Source organism: Asterias rubens, chromosome 11 (genome assembly GCF_902459465.1).
Source record: "Asterias rubens chromosome 11, eAstRub1.3, whole genome shotgun sequence".
NCBI lineage: Eukaryota > Metazoa > Echinodermata > Asteroidea > Forcipulatida > Asteriidae > Asterias > Asterias rubens.
Window position 1 is genome coordinate 16,281,507 of NC_047072.1, and position 23,451 is coordinate 16,304,957.

Consider the following 23,451-nt stretch of genomic DNA (forward strand, 5'->3'; position numbering starts at 1 on the left):
GACTCCTTGCGTCTTCCGAAATAAAACTGCACCATGGTTTGGATGGTCTCGAAAACTATGGCACTTCAGAGGGAGCCGTTTCTTACAATGTTTTATACCATCAACCTCTCCCCATTACTCGTCACCAATATAATTATTTTGAGTAATTACCAATAGTGTCCACTGCCTTTAAGATTCTGAAACTTCGAGGCATAATTTGCCAAAGGCCTTAAGGCCTATCCTTATTGGTTGATGGGTTGCAACTACTGAGTCGCTCTTCTTTCAAAAGAGTCATGTAACACGAGGCAATTCACAGGCAACCAGTTCAAGGCAATCTCTAAGAAGGCAACCAGTTCCAGGCGATCTCTAAGAAGGCAACCAGTTCCAGGCGATCTCTAAGAAGGCAACCAGTTCCAGGCGATCTCTAAGAAGGCAACCAGTTCAAGGCAATCTCTAAGAAGGCAACCAGTTCCAGGCAATCTCTAAGAAGGCAACCAGTTCAAGGCAATCTCTAAGAAGGCAACCAGTTCTAGGCAATCTCTAAGAAGGCAACCAGTTCAAGGCGATCTCTAAGAAGCATCCAGTTCCAGGCGATCTCTAAGAAGGCAACCAGTTCCAGGCGATCTCTAAGAAGGCAACCAGTTCAAGGCAATCTCTAAGAAGAGAATCCATTCACATTTCAATATTCACATTATTATTATTGAGGATCGTAAGACATTGTTTAAAAAAGACTCCCTTGCTACCAAAGTTGTCCTGCAGCATGCACTGCAGTTGGTTACCTCCAAAAGTTACCTCGTGTAGCGAGGCCACACTTGAAATCACAAAGTTAATCACCCCCAAAAAACTGTGGAAAAAAAACCCCGAAACTGCGACATTTCGTGCATTCTAAAGCAACTTTTTTGTCACAACTTCCTGTTCGAATTGATGTAAATTTTAGGTAATTATAAACCCGAAACAATAACCAGTCCTTTGTAAAAAGTTCGTAGGAAAAACCCAGAGTAGAAATGAATTACAAAACAACTTCACTTAGTATCTGTAAAGAAATGACAATCAAAAGACACTACTATAAACTAAGAAGAACTCATGAAGTGCTCCAAGTTTTTTTCCTTCAAAACTTAAAAGGCAAAAGGGGAATTCAAACTACAAGAAATCGCGACTGTAATTTCCGGGTAAGGTCTCATACAGGACGGCGTGACGTCAATACATTCATCTCTTATATCCAGACAAATGAAAATGAAACTACTAAAGACTATCAGACACGGAGTGCGCATTGTAATAAATACTGCACTAAACGAACAAATAAAGGAGAAAACACTAAAATGAAACGACAATTTATACAATAGGCTTTTATAAAAAGGGAAATACACACATCGTTTGAAAAAAAAACTCTTTTCAATTCAAAAATGGTTTCTTTTAGTATGAACTTTGTCATCTTTATTGTTCACCATGACCAGGAAATACAAGAGAGTGGTTTATTAAGAATTTCCACAATATTAAGTGAATGAATCAATGACCAGTTTGACAGGGATTTGAACCTCCAGCTTTTGAAATATTCTTGTACAATAACAAAGTTTTGTTTGATACACCCCTCCAACTGCGTCTCTAATACTCCGCATGGCAAAACAGCCTAACTCAACAATTTTGGTTTCTTCTTTAAGTTAATTTCTGGGTAAATTGAGTGGGGGGTTTTCCATTTCAAAGTTTCAAAGGCATGCTAGTGTATGGATGTGATTAAAACAGGTTCTATCTCACCCTCTTTTTACACTTCTTTCATCCAGGTTTCTGGCAAAACAGCTTAGATTTGAACTTGCTTTCCTTACAATATCATTTTTGGAGTTGGGATATTTGGCCATGGAAGGGCCCGACAATAAAGAGAAACAGATTAAAATGTTTGGGAGGCAAATAAGACTTTTCTTTGCAATTCTAAGAAAGCATTCAGCAATCATTGAGGTTGGTATATTATACAAGAAGGCACAAAGACTGTGAAAAGTTAATTAATAAATTAAAAATACTTAGAAAACCAAACTAAATGAATGCGCTAACATTTTGTACAGCATGTATACACATAGTTAGCACCTGTGCTGCCTATATATACATTTCAGCAAAAGCAAAATTTCATAAGTTCATTAGTATTTGTTAATTACAAGGTTTTACATGTATATAAATTAGTTAACCATGCAAGTAACATCACTGCCTCTGTATTTATCATTAAAGGCAGTTGACACTATTGGTAATTACTCAAAATAATTATTAGCATAAAACCTTTCATGATTACTAGTAATAGGGAGAGGTTGTTAATATAAAACATTGTGAGAAACGGCTCCCTCTGAAGTGAAATAGTTTTTGAGAAAGAAGTAATTTTCCCCGAATTTGATTTCGAGACCTCAAGTTTAGAATTTGAGGTCTCGAAATCAAGCATCTAAAAGCACACAATTTTGTGTGACCAGGGTGTTTTTTCTTTCATTAATTTCTTGCAACTTCGACAACCAATTGAGCTTAAATTTTCACAGGTTTGTTATTTTATGCATATGTTGAGATACACCAACTGTAAAGGCTAGTCTTTGACAATTACCAATAGTGTCCACTGCCTTTAAGCATTGTACTGGTTTGCTACTGGTATTGCAGGACAACACTGTCTGAAACCTTGGCATATAGTGTCATCCATAACCCGATTCGGTAGGGCTGTGCTGTCTTGCACCCACAAATCTACTCAGCCATGTATGATAAGATTCAAATATTGGACAAACTAGAAAACAATTAATGCTTGACATCCACGCCATCACTGCAGTATTTACATGAAAGCGAAAGTATTCAAGGACTGTATTTATAGGTATTTTAGAGGATTAAGGATAAAAATCATAGTTTAATTTTTGTCTGATAGGTGACTGTTTACAGTTCATACCAGGTATTTTTTTTTTCTGTGATATGCAAGAAAATACAAAAATTAATACAACATAGAGTTGTCATTTTTGTGTAAGGTTCATTCTTTGAGTGCACATTTATTTATAACCAGGCTAAGTATGAGTGCAAACATTTTTTATTCTGCTGGACTGTAATTCAGAACCAAAAAGTCCATCAAGTCAGTTATTCAATGCCAAGTTCTAAAAGCTACAAGAACTGTCATTATAAATTATTAGCAATTTTTCAAGAATGTTAAATCAGACATGATTTATATTTTGTTATCAAAACAGAAGTTAAATCTAGTTAAAAAAGAGCTGTATCTATTTTGTATCCAATGTTACAAGATCTATACATTTGATATTTGAAATGGTTATTTATATGTTGCCATGGAAATCAGTTACTTTATTGTTCTTGTTAGTGAAGCCATGCAGTCCGATTACTTTAAAGTTTCTGTTCCCCAAGTTTGCTCTGTAAGGCAATCATAAAAATAAAAGAAATTAATTCTAAAATGAGACAACTTTCTGAAGATCTTAAAGGCAAAGCATATCTTGGAACTGTTTGATTGTTTTATTGGTATTGGCCTTGAATTTCATCTTTAAGAGGGCAAGTCCATTTTTATTTTGAAAAGGGCACTTCCATTGTAAAATCTATGTGGAAGTTTTAAAGGGCACAAGGCAAAGACCAGGGCACAAGGGGGCAATGACCTCAGTGGCCTCCATGAACGACCAGGGCCCAATTTCATAGAGCTGCTTAGCACAACAAATTGCTTAGCATGAAATTTCTTCCTTGATAAAAAAAGGATTACCAACCAAATTTCCATTTCTTGCATATTGCTTGTCATAGGTACTTAGCTGTTGTTTGCTCATCCTGAAAATCACGCGGAAATTTGGTTGGTAATCCTGTTTTTATCAAGGCAAAATATTTCATGCTAAGCAAATTTTTGTGCTAAGCAGCTCTATGAAATTGGGCCCAGGCCTGTTTGTTTCAATATTTATTAATAACATCCTCCAAAGAACTTATTTGCATATGGGTTATTGTATACAAACTAAAAGTTAGATAAACATGCATGTAAATATATTAAGGTAGGTGGGTTAGTGGGTGAGTTAGAGATAAAGATCAGTGTTCTATCCAAATTAGATTAGAAATTACAAACTAGGCCATCTTAATTCCAATGTGTGAAAGCAACTAGACAGAGACTAGGTTGATTTCCATCTAATCCCACCTTCTCATAAGTCCTAACTTCTTCATACTCCTGGCTCTAATTAACTTAGACGCAATAGAGTGATGATTGATAAAATCATCAACTTCATCATACACACAGTCAAATCAAAGTATCAAAAAAACCTAGTATTGAACATGTGTAACATGTCTGTCAATGATGACACTCCTGGTGCAAAACAAAAACAAGAACTCTGCTAAATACACAAAGCCAAACAAAGTTTGAAAGCTATGGTTTCTGAAATAGATATGTTTTGAGATGTATCGTAACATGTTACAATACCAACCACTCAATTAAGCCTAATGTAACAGGTGCATGGTTGTTGTCACACATCTTGTTTTCATGTTCACAGTAGGCAAGTAACATGCTTACCATATGTTTGTTCCTCTGTGTTTTGAACGGGGATTGCGTTCTGATATTTGTTGGCAAGTTGACTTCTCAGAACAGATTCCAAATCACGATTTTCCTGTTTGTTAAGAGTGAAGATGAGGACATTCAAAATAAAAAGTGATTATATGTCAACACTATGCTGATGTCACCAAGTGCAATCTGATGTAGCAATGTCACCAGGTGCAATCTGATGTAGGAATGTCACCAGGTGCAATCTGATGTAGCAATGTCACCAAGTGCAATCTGATGTAGCAATGTCACCAAGTGCAATCTGATGTAGCAATGTCACCAGGTGCAATCTGATGTAGCAATGTCACCAGGTGCAATCTGATGTAGCAATGTCACCAGGTGCAATCTGATGTAGCAATGTCACCAGGTGCAATCTGATGTAGCAATGTCACCAGGTGCAATCTGATGTAGCAATGTCACCAGGTGCAATCTGATGTAGCAATGTCACCAAGTGCATTCTGATGTAGCAATGTCACCAGGTGCAATCTGATGTAGCAATGTCACCAGGTGCAATCTGATGTAGCAATGTCACCAGGTGCAATCTGATGTAGCAATGTCACCAGGTGCAATCTGATGTAGCAATGTCACCAGGTGCAATCTGATGTAGCAATGTCACCAAGTGCAATCTGATGTAGCAATGTCACCAAGTGCAATCTGATGTAGCAATGTCACCAGGTGCAATCGGAATAAAAGATCAATTATGAGCCAATGTGACCGAAAATATTGTGCAAATATTGTGCAAAACTTTTGCAAAACTTTTGCCATCAAAAGTGTTTACCTTGGTGAGAAATTAAAGTTATATTATGTGCATGAGGTCAATGGACAAACAAAACAAGAGGGGAAAATATTTTCTGAACATCAAGTTTTGGTCTTGCCAAATCAAAACTGTTTTAAACGCATTTCTCATAATTATCACATTTCAGGCAAAACTCTATGGCCACATTATGGCCACTTTCATAGCAACAAATGGGTTATTCGATACGGTCTACCATAGGCTGAAACTTAAATTTCATGGCCACTTTCATAGCAACAAATGGATTATTTAATACGGTCTACCATTTGCTGAAACTTAAATTTCATGGCCACTTTCATAGCAACAAATGGGTTATTCGATACGGTCTACCATAGGCTGAAACTTAAATTTCATTGCCACTTTCATAGCAACAAATGGATTATTCGATACGGTCTACCATTGGCTGAAACTTAAATTTCATGGCCACTTTCATAGCAACAAATGGGTTATTCGATACGGTCTACCATTGGCTGAAACTTAAATTTCATGGCCACTTTCATAGCAACAAATGGATTATTCGATACGGTCTACCATTGGCTGAAACTTAAATTTCATGGCCACTTTCATAGCAACAAATGGGTTATTCGATACGGTCTACCATTGGCTGAAACTTAAATTTCATGGCCACTTTCATAGCAACAAATGGATTATTCGATACGGTCAACCATTGGCTGAAACTTAAATTTCATGGCCACTTTCATAGCAACAAATGGGTTATTCGATACGGTCTACCATTGGCTGAAACTTAAATTTCATGGCCACTTTCATAGCAACAAATGGGTTATTCGATACGGTCTACCATAGGCTGAAACTTAAATTTCATGGCCACTTTCATAGCAACAAATGGGTTATTCGATACGGTCTACCATAGGCTGAAACTTAAATTTAAACTTAAAATTCAACTAAAGTGATTTACCTTTTCTTGACTTTCTTGTTTCATATACTTGATATTCTTAGAGCTACAGAGTGGTTGTAGAGCAGACTGAGCATGTTGAATCTCTTCCATTTGTACAATCTGTAACGGCATTCTGATGACTTGAGGACAAGACTGGGCAGGTAGAAGAGAAGGTTGAGATCGAAGCGCTGGATGAGACTGAATTGGAAGAGGAGGTGGAGGCTTAGGAGGATGCTAAGAGACATGATAAGGAGAACAATAAACATAAGTAGGATTTAAAACTTGGTGGGAGTAGTACAACTAAGAGAGGTTTGCGGTAACACCATGTGAAAATCTCTTTTGAGTAGTGTAGGTTTCAGTTGATTAAATTTAGGTTTAGTCCCAGCTCCAGCCTACATGCTTCACCGCACTAAGCCCAACTTATCCTGTTGCTGATCCGTGGCTTTGTGCATCACCGAGCCAATCCGGCGGGATTCGAACCCACGACCTTTGCCAACTAGTCTTACCAACAAGACCTCCAAGATTGCCCGGTAGTTGGAGGTAGTTCGAATCCTTTGTTTAGGAGCGGGTACAGCAACAATTTAATAGATGTTAAACTTGTATCAGGGATTAATCATTTTTTTTCGTTTTTAACCTTACACAGATGTGTGTACAAGCACTGATTATTAAGTACTTTCCTGAGTTCTGTTAAAACAAAATCACAGGCATACATGTATTACTCAAACCAACAACTTTTGCTAATCTAGAGTAGTAGCACTGTAGCTAATGAATCAAAGTAATGTTATTTTCCTTTGAATCAAATTAAACATCTACAATAAACCAGACTTGAGAATGAAACATCTTGCTGACCTGTTGTAGAACTGGGTGGTAATTCCTGGGTTTATGTCTCAAAGCAGTTGAGATATCCAATTGCTGACCGGACTGTAGCTGCTCCATCAGAGTCTGCAGAATATCAAGCAAATAAAAATAAATTTATTGGCTCAATCAAGAATAATAGATTTATTGTCTTATTCATAGACAAAACATGAATGGCTCAAGCATGATAGTTGACCTATCAAGCCTGGAATTACACACAGGCCATAACCTTGGTTGCCCCTGGTCTTGGCCTTGGTGCCCCTCCAATGGGAGTGCCCTTTGCAAAATATAAATGGCCTTGCTCTTCTGAAGATGAAACTCCAGGCCTGTCCCCTGAAAAAAAAGAAGTGACTCTTTGCTTTAATGGTAAGCCGAGTCTTGAAATTGGGCCGAGGTGTAGTCAAGCCTCATAAATATACAATAGTTCTTCTTCAATTGATTGAGAGACAATAAGCTGTTAGTTTGGATCTTTGCTTCTGATCTGAAAGTAAATTATAGTCTTATAAAACTTATGACTGATTAAAAACGTTACATCGGCAAATGATCTTAAAATAATAATAATAACAATAAGAAGAAGAAGAAGACTTGCAATGCGCACATATCCACCCTGCTGGGTGTTCAAGGCGCAGTCAAAAAAAAAGAAAAAAAAAAAGAAAAGAACAAAAACAGACCAACAAAATTAGTCTTTGAAAACCTGTGACATAAGATAAGTTTTGAGAAGAGATTTGAATGCTGTGGTACAACGACAAGATCTAAGATTAAGAGGTAGAGAGTTCCAGATGCGTGGCGCAGCTGAAGAAAAAGACCTGTCACCCTGTGAGTGTCGAGACTTGGGTTCAATGAGAAGAAGCATGGAACTTGATCGAAGATTTATTGATGGAGTGTAAACTTGAAGAAGTTCTGAAATATAGTATTGAGTATTCGACTGACGCGATAGTAAACTTACCTTTGAGACAGCTGATATACTCGTTGGTGAGTTGAGTTGAGCATGACTAACATGTAACTGGGATATTAAACTCTTCAAGTGTTCCTCTGTCAGATTAGGAACATTTGACTGACTCGGTTCTAAACAAACAAAATCAAATAAACAATTATTATTAAAAAAGTATTCATAAATACCTCAGACAGTTTTGCTATTCCTATTGGTGGAGAGCGCGTCACGTGGGTGTGTATAAACCTTTGTTTATGACCGGTAAAAAGTGTTAACTCATGGGCGTGACACGCGACCTTGCACCTGTTCTTATAAGACAGTTTCTTTATTTCTATTGGTCGATAGCAACGGCTGAAACAGTTGTGCCACATCACGCGATACGCGTGACGCGCACAGCATTCCTTTATAAGGAGTTGTTAACCCGAGGGCAGCGGAGGGCTTTACCACTTCATAGCTGGAGGGGTGTTTTGTTGAAAGAAATCATTTAACAATTATAATTGTTGCATTTATTTTACTTTTTGACCAAAAAGTGATGATGTTTTTGACCGAAAAGGTATTTATGAATGGGAATCAAAGTATGTTGAATTGGTTTTCAACTAGTGGTTTAAACCCGCCGTGGCCTGGTTCTTGATAATTTACCTCGACTTTGTCTCAGTAAAATTACCAAGAACCTGGCATTGTTGGGTTTAAAACACTAGTTGAAAACCTCTCCACCACACATTGATTCCCTTATTAATGATAAATCTGACTTGAGGGAAAAACTACCAAGACATATCTAAGGACAAAATGTATGGTTCATCGTTCAATGCAAGGCACTGGACACTAATTGGTAATTACTCAAAATAATTGTTAGCATAAAAACTTACTTGATAAGAGCAATTGATAGTATAAAACATTGTAAGAAACGGTACCCTCTGAAGTAACGTGATTTTTGAGAAAGAGGTGATTTCACACTCAAGTAATAAAATGCTTCAGGCCTGAAGCCTTTTATTAGACATCTGAAAGCACACAAATTTGTGCAACAAGGTTATTTTTGCTTCCATTGTGCGCTTGCAACTTGCAAAGACTCAATACCAGCATGATAAACATTACAGATTTAATTTTGACATTTTGATTTTCCCGTTACCTGGTGGAGGGGGTGGATCTGCTTGGAAGTATGGATGTTTCTTCAGTTCTTGAATTGATGGCCTTTCTCTTGAGTCACGAAGTAAACATTTCTTGAGTAAATCCAGGAGGTGAGGGTTATCAACGGCTGGGAACTCAATCACATGCCTTAATTTAATAAACAAACAAAGAAGTCAATCAATGCATTAAACAAGATTGTTCTCTAATCTAAAAAAGGTTTGCAGCAACACCATGTAATGATAATATCTAAATGAATTGGGGAGGTTCAAAAAAGAACCTTTGGTTTTAACTCTCGGATCGTACTCTATTTTTTTCTTTCTGGTTACTTTTGTATTTCTTAAGCGCTTTGTAGCCACTTTGTAAAAAAGCACAATAAAAATAAGGTTCTAATCATTATTATTATTATAAATAACATCAATGTTGAAATGGACTAGACACGTTATTTAGTAACGAGCAATGGAAAGCAACAATTTTCCTTGCATTGCAAAATGCTTCATTTGCTCCTAAAAATTCATCACATATTAAAGGCAGTACACACTATTGGTAATTACTCAAAATAGTTATTGGCATAAAACCTTTCTTGGTAACGAGTAATGGGGAGAGGTTGATGGTATAAAACATTGTGATAAACGGCTCCCTCTGAAGTGCCATAGTTTTCGAGAAAGAAGTAATTTTTCACTAATTTGATTTTGAGGTCTCGAAATTAACCATCTAAACGCACACAACTTTGTGTGACAAGGGTGTTTTTTTATTCATTCTTATCTCGCAAGTTCAATGACCATCTGAGCTCAAATTTTCACAGGTTTGTTATTTTATGCTTATGTTGAGAATCTCCAACTGTGAAGGCTAGTCTTTGACAATTACCAATAGTGGCCACTGCCTTCAAGTAAAGCACAAATCTGTCAACAGTGTAAATATTGTGCAGTGCAAACTGGATGAAAGCATTCTCTATTCAGTTGTAAATTTGTTTCAGGTATTATTATAATGTACTAGGCCCATTGAAAACAAGTAGGACCTTTCTATTGAGTGCAAGGGTTGACTAAGGCAAGGGTTGACCTAGGCAAGGGTTGACCTAGGCAAGGGTTGACCTAGGTTAGAATAGACTTGTCCGACTGTTTTATAAAACAGTTGCTGACTTATCTGGGAAACAAATATGATGTCTGTTACATACCTTGGATCACAGATGGCCTGTAGTTTCATTAAACTGAATGTTATGTGCTGGAATGGTGTCTTGCCATACACCATGTAGTAAAAGATACACCCTAAAGACCATACATCACTCTTGCAGTTTATCTGTGAAGAAAAAAAATACAAATAAAGAAATATTAAAAGACTGAGATTGTGAAGAAGTAAAAACTGTGAGGAAAGATTGGGTTCAATAAAAGCAAATCTATGATATTACCTAAGCCAAACTTTCTGGAAAATTAAAAAACAGGTGTACCAAATTGTTTATTTCTAATACAGTTTACGTAGGCTTATAAGCGGAAGACTAAACTCGCACAGGCCTGAATGCTTCATTTTTTGAAAAGGGCAAGGGCACCAAGGCATTTTCTCCTTGGTAAAGGGCACCCTATTATGAGGAATTTGTAAATATCTACTGGAGGCGTTGACCAAGGGGCGGAGGCAATTGGCTTCTTTGCCTCCGTGAAGTATCAGGCCTGCACACACTTAGAGTGGAAACAGATTGACCAGTAAACACCCATACACATGTACACATATCTGGCTAATTCTTCGGTTAAATGGTTTCAATTTCAAATTTAAGAAGGGTTTTGTGGCAACCGGATCTCAAATTAGCCCCAGGTATAAAACATAAAACAAGAATCAATTCTACAACAGGGAAACAAAAATCCAAAAGTACAATAACCACTTCTTTAAAATACTAGTATTGATTTTTAAATGGTGTGCCTGGTTTAATTTAATTAAATTTTCCAATAAACCAAAGATCAGGGATATTTTTCTAAGAGCCATCTCACATGAAACTATTTAATGGTAATCTGTTTCAGACAATCTCCATACAGATACTTATTACATATCGATTTAAACATATTTTTCTCTGAGAGACTGATGAACTCGGACAATTTCTAGCAAAGCGTTCCTTTTGCATGAAGTGCACAGTTGGTTGCCTCCAAGCTATCCGGAAACATTGACCAAATTATTGACCAAACTGTTTGTTTGAACAATTCTTTGAAATTTTTGTGATGAAATTATTTCATACTCAACTTTTGTTGAATGCGAAGTAATTTGAGCCTCTGCATTTTTTCAGGGGACATCCAGAAAGTTGCATTGTTTATTTTACTTTTGTTGTTATTTGTGCACAGAGTATCATTTAACCCTACTGTGTGTCATTTCCTGAACCCCACGCTATGTACAGCTTTAGTTTTGTACAATTCACAACAGCTTTATTTATTAGGTCAGGTTTGCAGCAGCATGGTGCTACAGCAAACACTACCAAATTATACTCCCAACATGCAAAGTTTCAAAGCCTGCTTTGTTAATGTAATCCTTCCATGCAGATTTCCCGTTAGTTATTTGGGTGTAGCTACCCCTGAATCACTCACTTTCTCATGAACACAACATATCACATTATTGGTTTATCTTTCCACCAATCAGAAAGCTCTGATATGTACTTACACCTTTTAATAAAAATTAACACGTGTGCTTGAAAAACATTAAGAAAAACTTGGGGGGATTAAATTTCTCTTGCTTTTCTTTCAAAGTGAAAGATGTACCAAGAGTTATGTGGTGATATTAGAATAATCTTGAATAGCATAGTGGGCGTCTGGTGAAATTGTAAAACGATCGCTGCTTTGTTTTTTTCATCATCTGATGTTTATTCTCCAAGATTTCAATGTGGACTTGGAAGCTTCAAGAAGCTTGAACAAGAGAAGTTTGTTACCTTGTCCGAGGATTGACAAACAGTTTTGTGGGTTTAAAGGCTCAAGTCGTCTGACAGAGCGCTTGAATTTCAACTACACTTTCTTCGCGGTGAGGGAGCTTTTGTTTGGAAGTAAATGCTGAGCTGAAACCAAACCCAGTGGGGTTGACTAAAAAGCTCTTTTAATTTCCTTCCATATCGGGTCTTTCTTAGCAACCTGTTCAAGACAGTCTATTGAAACTTAGCTAAGCACACCTTTATCTCACAGCGTCCACATATCATGTTTTTAAATTAAACAACGCAGCGAGACTATAGGCTAATAAAACAATTTCTCAATTTCTAAATCGACGACGAGAAAGTGCACATTGGACTTCAGCATTGAATTTGCCATTCTGCGAGGTTTGTCGACAATCAAACCGGCTTCCCGTTTCACAAGGTATATCCTGTCATGTCATTTAACGGACAGTCATACTACAGACCAGTATAGATGAAAAATCTCAAACCACGGCAGAGAAAACGGTATAGAAGTTAATAATCCTAGCATTAGTGAAAGAGCGAAACATTATCTCAAAGGTAAACAGTACCACAGTATTCAAGGATCATAATAAGATAAAGCAAAGAGCAAGGAATGGATGAAGAGTTGCTACCTTGTGGTGTGTGTGTGTGGGGGGGGGGGGGGGGTGGTAAACAGTACCACAGTATTCAAGGATCATAATATGATAAAGCAAAGAGCAAGGAATGGATGAAGAGTTGTTACCTTGTGGTGTGTGTGTGTGTGGGGGGGGGGGGGGGGGGGGGGTGGTAAACAGTACCACAGTATTCAAGGATCATAATAAGATAAAGCAAAGAGCAAGGAATGGATGAAGAGTTGCTACCTTGTGGTGTGTGTGTGTGGGGGGGGGGGGGGGGGGGTAAACAGTACCACAGTATTCAAGGATCATAATAAGATAAAGCAAAGAGCAAGGAATGGATGAAGAGTTGCTACCTTGTGGTGTGTGTGTGTGGGGGGGGGGGTGGTAAACAGTACCACAGTTTTCAAGGATCATAATAAGATAAAGCAAAGAGCAAGGAATGGATGAAGAGTTGCTACCTTGTGGTGTGTGTGTGGGGGGGTGGTAAACAGTACCACAGTATTCAAGGATCATAATAAGATAAAGCAAAGAGCAAGGAATGGATGAAGAGTTGCTACCTTGTGGTGTGTGTGTGTGTGTGGGGGGGGTGGTAAACAGTACCACAGGATTCAAGGATCATAATAAGATAAAGCAAAGAGCAAGGAATGGATGAAGAGTTGCTACCTTGTGGTGTGTGTGTGTGGGGGGGGTGGTAAACAGTACCACAGTATTCAAGGATCATAATAAGATAAAGCAAAGAGCAAGGAATGGATGAAGAGTTGCTACCTTGTGGTGTGTGTGTGTGTGGGGGGGGGGGTGGTAAACAGTACCACAGTATTCAAGGATCATAATAAGATAAAGCAAAGAGCAAGGAATGGATGAAGAGTTGCTACCTTTTGGTGTGTGTGTGTGGGGGGGGGGGGGGGTGGTAAACAGTACCACAGTATTCAAGGATCATAATAAGATAAAGCAAAGAGCAAGGAATGGATGAAGAGTTGTTACCTTGTGGTGTGTGTGTGTGTGGGGGGGGGGGGGGGGGTGGTAAACAGTACCACAGTATTCAAGGATCATAATAAGATAAAGCAAAGAGCAAGGAATGGATGAAGAGTTGCTACCTTGTGGTGTGTGTGTGGGGGGGGGGGGGGTGGTAAACAGTACCACAGTATTCAAGGATCATAATAAGATAAAGCAAAGAGCAAGGAATGGATGAAGAGTTGCTACCTTGTGGTGTGTGTGTGTGGGGGGGGGGTGGTAAACAGTACCACAGTATTCAAGGATCATAATAAGATAAAGCAAAGAGCAAGGAATGGATGAAGAGTTGTTACCTTGTGGTGTGTGTGGGGGGGGGGGGAGTGTGTGTGTGTGGGGGGGGGGGGTTGAATAATTAAACTTGATCCTTTATCAAATGACATGATGGGAAGTTGATTATATCTATTATCAGTCCCCCTGTGGTCTAATCCAAACATGAAAACCAAGCAAACAGACTGATATGTCAGTGTACTTTCAAGTCAACTCTTTCAATTTATTGTTTTCTTTTAATATGATCTGCCTATTTTGGAGTATGAATTTATAGCTCGTTTAGTATTTTAATACTTAAAAAAAAACATTACTTTCATTTTTGCTTTTAATTCAATCTGACGTCAAAACCAGATTATGACCCATTGATATAAATGGTGGAAGGGTACTAAAAAAAAATTATTTAGAAGACAAAATTTTACATCTTATAAATAATAAATATATATAAAAAAAAAATTAATATGCTTCAACATAATTTTCTTTTTTATAAACTTGAGCCTTAATGGATAAGCTACATGAATAACCTATCAGGATTTTATTTTAAGTCATAAACAATTATACTTTTATGCATTGTACAAAAGTAATCGGCAGTCTGAGAGGGTTTCCAAGTTTGTGGAAAAACCTAGGAAAGTCTTTTACCTCAAACAGCGTGTAATATCATTTTACTTGATACTCTTTCAGAACAAATTTTTTTATCAAAAAGAAATGGATACCAACCTTAAGTTTCGGTCTCCGTTGCCCACCAGCGCTAGGTGTTGCCGAGACATCTTGAATGGCTTCAGGTGACATGTAGTTAAGGGTTCCAATCTGTGACTCTCTAATCACGCTGGTTTTATCAGTCTGGATAGCATTAGCAATACCAAAGTCTATCAGCTTTAAAGCACCCTCAACAAACAGGAAATTAGCGGGCTTCAAGTCACTGTGGACAATACCTAAGGAAGAGAAAGATTTGAAACATCAAAAACTACTCTCAACTTCTTTCTTTGTACATATTTGCTTAAAGACTAAGTATTTATCAATGTGTGGTGAAGAGGTTTTCAACTAGTGGTTTAAACCCGCCGAGGCTTGGTTCTTGATAATTTTACCGAGACAAAGTCGAGGAAAATTATCAAGAACCAGGCCTCAGCGGGTTCAAACCACGAAAAAAATTCAACACACTTTGATTCCCATTCATAAATACCTTTTAGGTCAAAAAACATCAACACTTTTTGGTCAAAAAGTAAAATTATAATTGTTAAATAATCTCTTTCAACACAACACCCCTCCAACTATGAAATGGTGGCACAACTGTTCCGGCCGTTGCTGTCGACCATAGGAATAAAAAAATTGTCTTAAAAGCTTGCGTGTCCGCCCATGTTTCAACACTTTTTACTGGTCATTATCAAAGGTTTAAACACCCCCGTGACGCCATCTCGACCAATAGGAATAGCGAAACTGTCTTAAGTAGTTATGAATTTTGGTTTTACCCATATATACACCGATGTGTGTGAGCACTGTAAACTCAGTACTTTCCCAAGCTCTATGAAAATTCACCACAGGCATATTAGTCGGGTGGGATTCAAACCCATGACCTTTGCAATACTAGAGCAGTCTCTTACCAACAAGACCACTGAGATTGCTTGGTAGCTAAAGGCAGTGTGAATCCTATGTTTTTGAGGCGGGTACCGCAAGCATTTAATAGATGGGTAACACCAAAATTATTAGTTCCGAAGTTAAAGATAGTGCATAACATCAGTAAGTAGGATTTGAAGCTTTGCATGTAGGGAGTATAAACAGGTGGGGTTTGCAGTAGCACCATGTGTAAATCTCTTTTGAGAAGTGTTGAATCTAAAAAGAACCAACTTTTTTCTTGTTGTATGTGCTTTGGGGATTTATGGGCTGTCAATTTGATGTATTAGTAAAAAGTAAAAAGGGTTAGTGTTTAGGGTAAGGGTTTGGGATCAATCAATTAACTGAGAATTACCTGCTTGGTGTACGACATTGACAGCATCCAACATTCCCCTTCAGTAAAACTTCATATCTTGCGCATTTATCTTCTTATTAGTATTAGGTAAAAGGGTTAGTGTTTAGGGTAAGGGTGTGGGATCAATCAATTAACTGAGAATTACCTGCTTGGTGTACGACATCCACAGCATCTAACATTCCCCTCCAGTAAAACTTCATATCTTGAGCATTAATCTTCTTGGTACTTAAGAATGAAGCTAAGTCAATCGATCCACATTCCATTACAAGGTAGATGTGAGAATCTGTTATCTCACTGTACAGAAAAATAAAAATAGAGCAACAATGAACAACATGTACCTACACAGGTGAAATGTGCTCACACATTCTAGAGGGATATTTATGTGGTTCATTACACTGCCAACATTCCGACCATATTCATAAAATAACAAATACATTTTGTATAGCCCCTTGGAAGGGTGACCCTTTAACTTTTAAAAACTATACAGTTGTCTGTACTGGATTAACCAAGCACACACAGACTCAATTATCTCAAGTCAAAGCGTGTCGTTGCAGGTGGTGGCCTAGCGGTAAAGAGCACAAAACTCGAGCTCTAGTGTTTGATCAGCAGAGTGTGGGTTCGAGTTCCAGTCGTGACACTTGGTCTTTAAGCCAGACACTTAACCATGATTGCTTCATGATTGAAGTGCTTTGGGTCGCCCTCCGGGTGTAAAAAGCACTTTATAAAAACAGGTCATGATTATTATTGTTATTATTATTATTCGTGTTTTCGGATGGGACGTTAAGCCATTGGTCCCATGTGTTGTAAACGCACTTAAAAAAAAAGAAAAAAAGTGCATATATCAAAAAGAGAACGGGTCACCCCGGTGTCCCTGGTTTAACTGGCAACATATTGTACCACAGCACCTTGTAAACCATTACATGTTGCTATGTACAAGGAGTAGGTCTCATACTTCAAACGTAACCACACATTATTTGCAGAAAATACTGAATGTTGAAGCACCTTGAGTGTCACTGAGTGACGGTTATGAGCGCGTTATAACAAACCACTATTATTATGATTGCTACGGTTACTACTTACTAATCATAGAGATGAATAATGTTTGCACTCTTGCGTAGTTTCTGAAGTAATGTGACCTCATTCATGTAGCCTTGTATTGTCATCTGATCTGCACATTCTAATGTCACGTACTTGATGGCCAAAACCTTCTTCTTACTTTCACTGAAAACTTGATATACCTGAAAAGAAATCATCCGTAATATCAAATGTCTAGTTGGTATGACATTGCTCTAGAATTGCAAAGGTCAAAGGTTCGAATCACACTCGAGTAATATGCTTGTTTTTTCACAAAACTCTGGAAAGTACTGAGTGCTAAGTAACATTGGTGTTAGGGTAAAGCAAGCAATCACTATCAAATGTGGTCAAACTTAACCATACACAGGCATGCAGCTGCAGAGGGAAGATGGCAGACACATGAAGGCATCAGACTGTTGAATATTCAACGGAACAGTAATATAAACTAAAACCAAAGATATCAGTCAGTCAGGTTGGCTCAGTGGTTTCTGTCTCTGCCTTTCACCTCTGTTTGTCTTTGGACCCCGGTTTGGTTTGGTTTGGGTTTTCAGTCCCTACATGTTTGCATGGTTTTCCCTATAGGGATTTTCCTCCCACATCTAAAACTGAAATTTCTTCATTATCTTTTCTACATTAAGTTGATGAGATGTTTCCATTGGATGCTTTTCAGACTATATTATTCCGATTCAGATTCAGATATCAGCTATTAGTTTGTCAGTAGGGCCCAATTTTATAAAGCATGTAAGCACAAAAAACAGCTCAGCACAGAAAAATATTGCTTGGCAAAAACTGGGTACTAGCCAAACTCTCTTTAAGATTACACTGTTGCAACTGGTGTCCCACCCAATTTTTGCTGAGCAAAGAAATTTGTCAAGTAGAATTGTCTGCTAAACAGCTTTATAATTTGGGCCTAGATTGTAGTGATGGATCCAGAAGGAGTGTGGTCTTACCTTGGAAGAGCCTCCTTTGCCAACTACTCTCAGTATTCGATAGTTAATCTTGTTGACTGTTATGACATCTTTTCTCTGGACAGTCTGTACTGGCATCATAGCAGGGTTCTAAGATTCAAACGTCAACATTATCATCAGAGAGTTCAAATGGAAATTGCACATTTCCATGGGCCAGGTTTAAGGGTGGGAGGGGGGTGGGGTACACTATACAACCACTGTGTACATTTATTGTGGGGCTAAGTAATCAAACCAGGAACACCGGGGCTAACTCCTTCTCTTTTCGATAAGTGCACTGGGTTCTTTTACGTGTGTTACACCACACATTGGACCAACGTCTTTACGTCCCATCCAAAGGATGAACAAATAAAAAGTGTCTTGCTTAAGGACACAATAGTCAAGATCGGGACTCGAACCCACACTCTGCTAATCAGAAACACCAGAGTTTGATGAGTCCAGTGCTCTTATCCGCTCAGCCACAACACACCAATCCAAAGATTATGAGACCTTTTGGCTTTAATGACTTACCATTTGGTTGTACTGAGGAACACAATTTTGTGGTACAACGCTAACGGGTTGCGGCTGATGGCACGATCCATTAGCAACAGGGGGAGCTTGACGCTGTTGTGGCTGTTGTGGCTGGACAATTCCATTTGTTGATGGTGGTTGGACCGTTCCATTTGATGATGGGTTGAATAAACTCTGTGGCTTCAAACTAGGGAATGAATTGAAATAAATAAATTGATAACTTGCATTTAATATTTCAATTCAAAAAAGATGTGCTGTTGAGATAAAGGGATTGAATAATCTTGTAATTGTAAAAAGACTACGCAATGAAATTTACTTTGAAATTATTACCTTTCAGACTTTACTGATCCATTGTGTTGTAGCTCCTCAGTCTCTTGGCTCACCCCTCTACCACTCTTATGGAACTGCTCAATGTCCGTTCGTGGATGCGCAATCTGGGATGGTACACTTTTCTGCATGGGGGTGTCTAAACTGAAATTGTTGGAGGGTAAATGTGGTTTCTCTACTGAAGGTGTTTCCATCATCGCAACACCAGAATCACTCGAATCAACTTTAGGTGATTCAACAATAGAAGCAAGACGTTCAATTTTGAGATTATCGGAGATTGGAGGCGTTGTCTTCTCGAGTGGTTTGATGTCTGACAATGGATAATCATCATCGCTATCATCAGGGTTCGATGGAGGTACCTCAGTCACTTGCAAAACTCTGCGCTTCACTCTCTGTGGTAGTCCATAATTTGGCCTTCACAAACACAAAAAAAGAACATTTTATGGAAGCTGGAAGTTAATATTGCACTTGGTTGGTGTATCAATACAATACAATACAATACAATAAAACTTTATTGTCCCTGCAAGGGAAATTCCTGTGGCCTTATTGCTGACATAAAAATACAGTCACCAGTAAAAGGGTACACTGTTAAAAATGGGATAAACCTTACCACAGAAAAATAGTGGGCCTAAAATACAGAGTTAAAAAGTGAACCACAGACAGATAAAAGGGCATATTTACGGAAAAAGAACACTAAACAACAATAGTAAAAATCCTTGCGGTTGCAAGAGAATAATATCGAAAGAAAAAACACCCTTGCTGCACAACTATGTGTGCTTTCAGATTCCTAATAAAAGGCTCAAGGCCTGAAGTCTTTTAATATTTGACCACTTTCTCAAAAACTCTCTTACTTCAGAGGGATCCGTTTCTCACAATGTTTTACACTATCAACGGCTCTCCATTGCTCATGACCAAGAAAGTTTTTATACTGATAATTATTTTGATGAGTAATTACCAATTAATAGTGTTAGAGGACTAAATGATTGAATGCGCACTTCTTCCCAGTATGTTATGCTCAGCAACCTTATAGTTTTGCAGAATTTAATCACAATTTCATCCAAGACGGATAAAACCTTTGCAAGAATCTTACAGGCAACTTTTACAGGCAACTTGGAGGCAACCAACTATCGTGCATGCTACAGGAGCACTTTGGTAGCAAATTAGTCATTGTCTTATACTCCCTAAGAAAATGTTGAGAAAATTCAAATCCAAAGCCAGTAAAATACCTCGTGTGACATGACCCTTTGAGTTGATTAAATTATTACCTGTTTTTCCCTCTTGCACTTGCTCCAACACTAGCACTGACAGGAACAGGTAAACTCTTACAATCCGGTGTTGATAGAGTATTCAATCTCTTAATCTTAGATGCACTCTGAGTAACGGACACCCCTGTATAGAACGATCGAGACTCAGATGTATTCTGCTCCTTAGTATGATCAGAAAATGGGATGGTAAACTCATTGTCAGCTTGTAGACTACTTAGACCTTTGTTAAATCGTTCCATGGCTGTTTCAACCATTTGAGTCGGTTCACATTTTAGATTCCGTGCTTTCTTTAAGATGTCCAAACATTTGTCTTCATCTCCTGAAAATAAACACGTCCATATTTTAATTCCAAATATCAAGTAATAAACACACACAAAATTTATTGGTAAATTTTCATAATTTAGGGTTAAAAATAGACCGACTAGAACTTCCGACATCTGTATTATGAAAGCATCAACAGTGAACACTCAACCAAATGAGTTATCTGGCCCCTACGTTGGCGGACTCTCTACTTTGGCAATATCTTTGTACAGTCAGGGGTGCCAGTCACTGGTCAGAAGCCATTCAACCTGTACATGCGATATCAAACTGGGGTGTGGCAGCAAAGGGATGGCCAAACCTAGACAGTTTCCCTTGTGGACCGGTTAATCACTTGATAATTTAAAATAAAAAGTTGCACAATATTAATTTTTAAGGAAAAGACAATTTCTTACTAAAATATTTGAATCTAAAAAACACTTCAGGCCTGAAGACATACTTAGACATCTGAAAGCCCAAATATTTGTGCAACGAGGGTGTTTTTTCTTTAATTTTTTTCTTGTTTGTTATTTTATGCATGTTGCCTTAGGAATGACCGAAACACCAAAATTATGGGAGGCGTCCAGTGCCTTTAACTATTTTTAAACTGTACTAAATGTGAAGAAATACATAAATGAAGTCCTTACCTCTAGTGAGCTCCAGCTGGGCAGCTTCTACATGGACAATAGCGAGAGTTTTGATATTTGCTCTGGCATATTTGAAAACCACCCGAGCATCGTCAAAATCATGGGTCCTGGTAAAAAACAACATTAATCAAAAAGATGAGAGATCAAAAGTGAGTAAATCTTACGCAGTACACGGGCCTGAACTTTCTTGTTTGATAGGGCGAGGCCACTTTCATTTTGTAAAGGCCACTTCCATTGGAAAATCTTAAAGTCAATTGGAAACTTTTGAAGGGGCACCAAGGCCAACACCAGAGGCAACTAAGGCCATGGGCTTGTGGCTTATAAGTACTTACTCCAGATCTGGTGACAGTCAAACATGTAGCACACTCAAATAATTCAGTATGTCAACTGAATGAAAGTGAACTGTTGATTTCGGCTAAAGCTACAGCTACATGTATGTAGATCGCGCACGTCTGCTTATAAATTCTTCAACACTGGCAGATGCGCTGATCTAGCTGTAGCTGTAGCCGAAGTCACCGCTTCGGACACAGCCTTGGATTGTGTTTTGGGTCAGATTAAGCATTCGTTACACATTTTAATGTTTTTTGTGAGAACGGCAATTTCTTACATTTTCAACTTTGCAAAGTTAATACAAATTTGAGCATATGCTGGATTCTTATTGTTCTTTTCCAAGTCGATAAGTTTGAGAGCGTTGTTATAAGCACTACACAGTAATCTATATCTATTAGTGATATTAGATAACTGCGTATCCTTCACAAGCATGTTGATGTAGACCAGCCAGTCTTCTGGTTGGCAACCAGCCTCTATTATCCTCTTCACTTGCGTTGTTTGATCTGAAAATATCAAAAACAAATGTTAAAATGGTAAATTTTTAAATAGCATATGACTTGATTGAATCAATCAACCCTTAGGGACCCAAGCTATGTACAGACAAAGCCTTTGCTGGAAACGCAAAACCACAAGAAATTAAAACATACATGAATTTGGTTTTGAACATTGTGGATGAACTTGAGTTGAACTTGAGCTTTGAAGGTGTTCATGTTCCACTGGAACTTCCAGATTGCATAAAATGTCATTTTTTAAACTATTCTAATTCTTATTCTAGCAAGTCATCTTGCCCCTCAAAAATCTATGTTTTTAGGATAATTAAAATCATGCAACACTACGTTCACATTTTGTTCTGGCGAGGGGGGTGGGAGCAAACACTACAGTACGTATTCTATCTAGTAATTTCTCGTATCTTCGGATAACTTTACGTATGGCGTCACCACTTTTTCACTCCTTTTTACAAAAAGGGATATCTCCATCATTGCGGTAAATTAGATAGAATATATTATTTCATATCAAATGAAAAAGTGGTGGCGCCATCTGGAAACTTTTCCGTATTTTCTACTGTGTAGCAGATTAATTTGCACAATCTGCAAATAAATTGCGCACATCTTTGAATCGATCATTCTAAAATTCTGTTTGATTTCTAAACTATTTTTTAATAACTTATAAAATAAATAAACCATTGCCATGTAAAAGTAGTTTCGTTTTCCTTTTTAAGTTTTTGGTTTTGTATTTGAATGGAAATGTAAGAGTGAAATTCCGTGAAAAGAAAAGAAAAGTACCCTAAAAAGATAGTTTCCGCCTAGTATTTCGAGAAACGTTTCATTTTTGTCCATATGTTGGGGAGTTTTAACGGAAAGCAAGTTAGACTGAATTACTCAACTCAGGAAGTGGCATTGCATTGAATGCAGTGAGTTATTGCACGTAATTTCAATGTCCCGATTCCACGGTGAAAATTAATGAAAATATTAATCATTTTAGTTCAACAGGGCGACTTATTTTAATTTCAAATTGCATCATCCTGGACGAGGTAAAACTCAACAAGTATGTTACTTACCCATGATGGATTTTGGAGCCTTGCCAAATGGTGTAAAAGTGCAATTCCGACCATCAATCCAACTTGTTGTTTACCGACTTTAAATACAGCGCTGTTCACATGACTAAACACTATGATCTGATTGGATAGAATATAGTTTGCTATTTGTTGCCAAGAGAGGGCGCTGTTCATCAATTACGGTCTCCAGATGCGAAACGGGTCAACTCGTACCCATTGATCTCCATTATACTGACCTGGGTACGAGTTGACTTAGGTACGAGTTGACTTAGGTACGAGTTGACTTGGGTACGAGTTGACTTGGGCACAGTATTTTGGGTACGAGTTGACTTGGGTACGAGTGACTTGGGTACGAGCCATAGAGCTCTATGGTACGAGCATTGTCCTATCCAGTCAGTATAATGGAGATCAATGCTCGTACCCAAGTCAACTCGTACCCAAAATATTGTACCCAAGTCAACTCGTACCTAAATCAACTCGTACCCAGGTCAACTCGTACCCAAGTCAACTCGTACCCAAGTCAACTCGTACCGTACAACGTACATTGGGTGCGTTCGTTTAGCTTCCCTGGGTCGACCCCGGTGTGTGGCGGATTTTTTTCCAGGACTAACTTGGGTTATTATCTGCACACGTTCGTCC

General features: G+C 38.0%; 1 protein-coding gene across 1 annotated transcript; it reads right to left on the reverse strand.

Annotated features, from left to right (window-relative positions):
* Positions 1 to 2,507: 2,507 nt before the first annotated feature.
* Positions 2,508 to 22,935, reverse strand: LOC117296756 (dual specificity protein kinase TTK-like). The gene is made up of 17 exons (XM_033779800.1): positions 22,816 to 22,935; positions 21,535 to 21,760; positions 20,928 to 21,034; positions 19,984 to 20,302; positions 18,722 to 19,132; positions 18,392 to 18,578; positions 17,867 to 17,974; positions 16,923 to 17,080; positions 15,988 to 16,136; positions 14,597 to 14,811; positions 10,269 to 10,390; positions 9,099 to 9,244; positions 7,988 to 8,106; positions 7,036 to 7,128; positions 6,208 to 6,420; positions 4,472 to 4,565; positions 2,508 to 3,348 (listed from the first exon to the last, which is right to left on the reverse strand). Exons 1-17 carry the CDS (start codon positions 22,817 to 22,819, stop codon positions 3,317 to 3,319), a joined length of 2,703 nt encoding a protein of 900 aa, XP_033635691.1. The 5' UTR covers positions 22,820 to 22,935; the 3' UTR covers positions 2,508 to 3,316.
* Between the last annotated feature and the right edge of the window lie 516 nt (positions 22,936 to 23,451).

Coding starts and splice junctions, on each gene's coding strand:
- LOC117296756 (XM_033779800.1), bottom strand. Junction 19,133..19,983: donor AGTGCAAGAGGGAAAAACAG/GTAATAATTTAA, acceptor GTGTTTGTGAAG/GCCAAATTATGGACTACCAC. Junction 18,579..18,721: donor GGATCAGTAAAGTCTGAAAG/GTAATAATTTCA, acceptor TTCATTCCCTAG/TTTGAAGCCACAGAGTTTAT.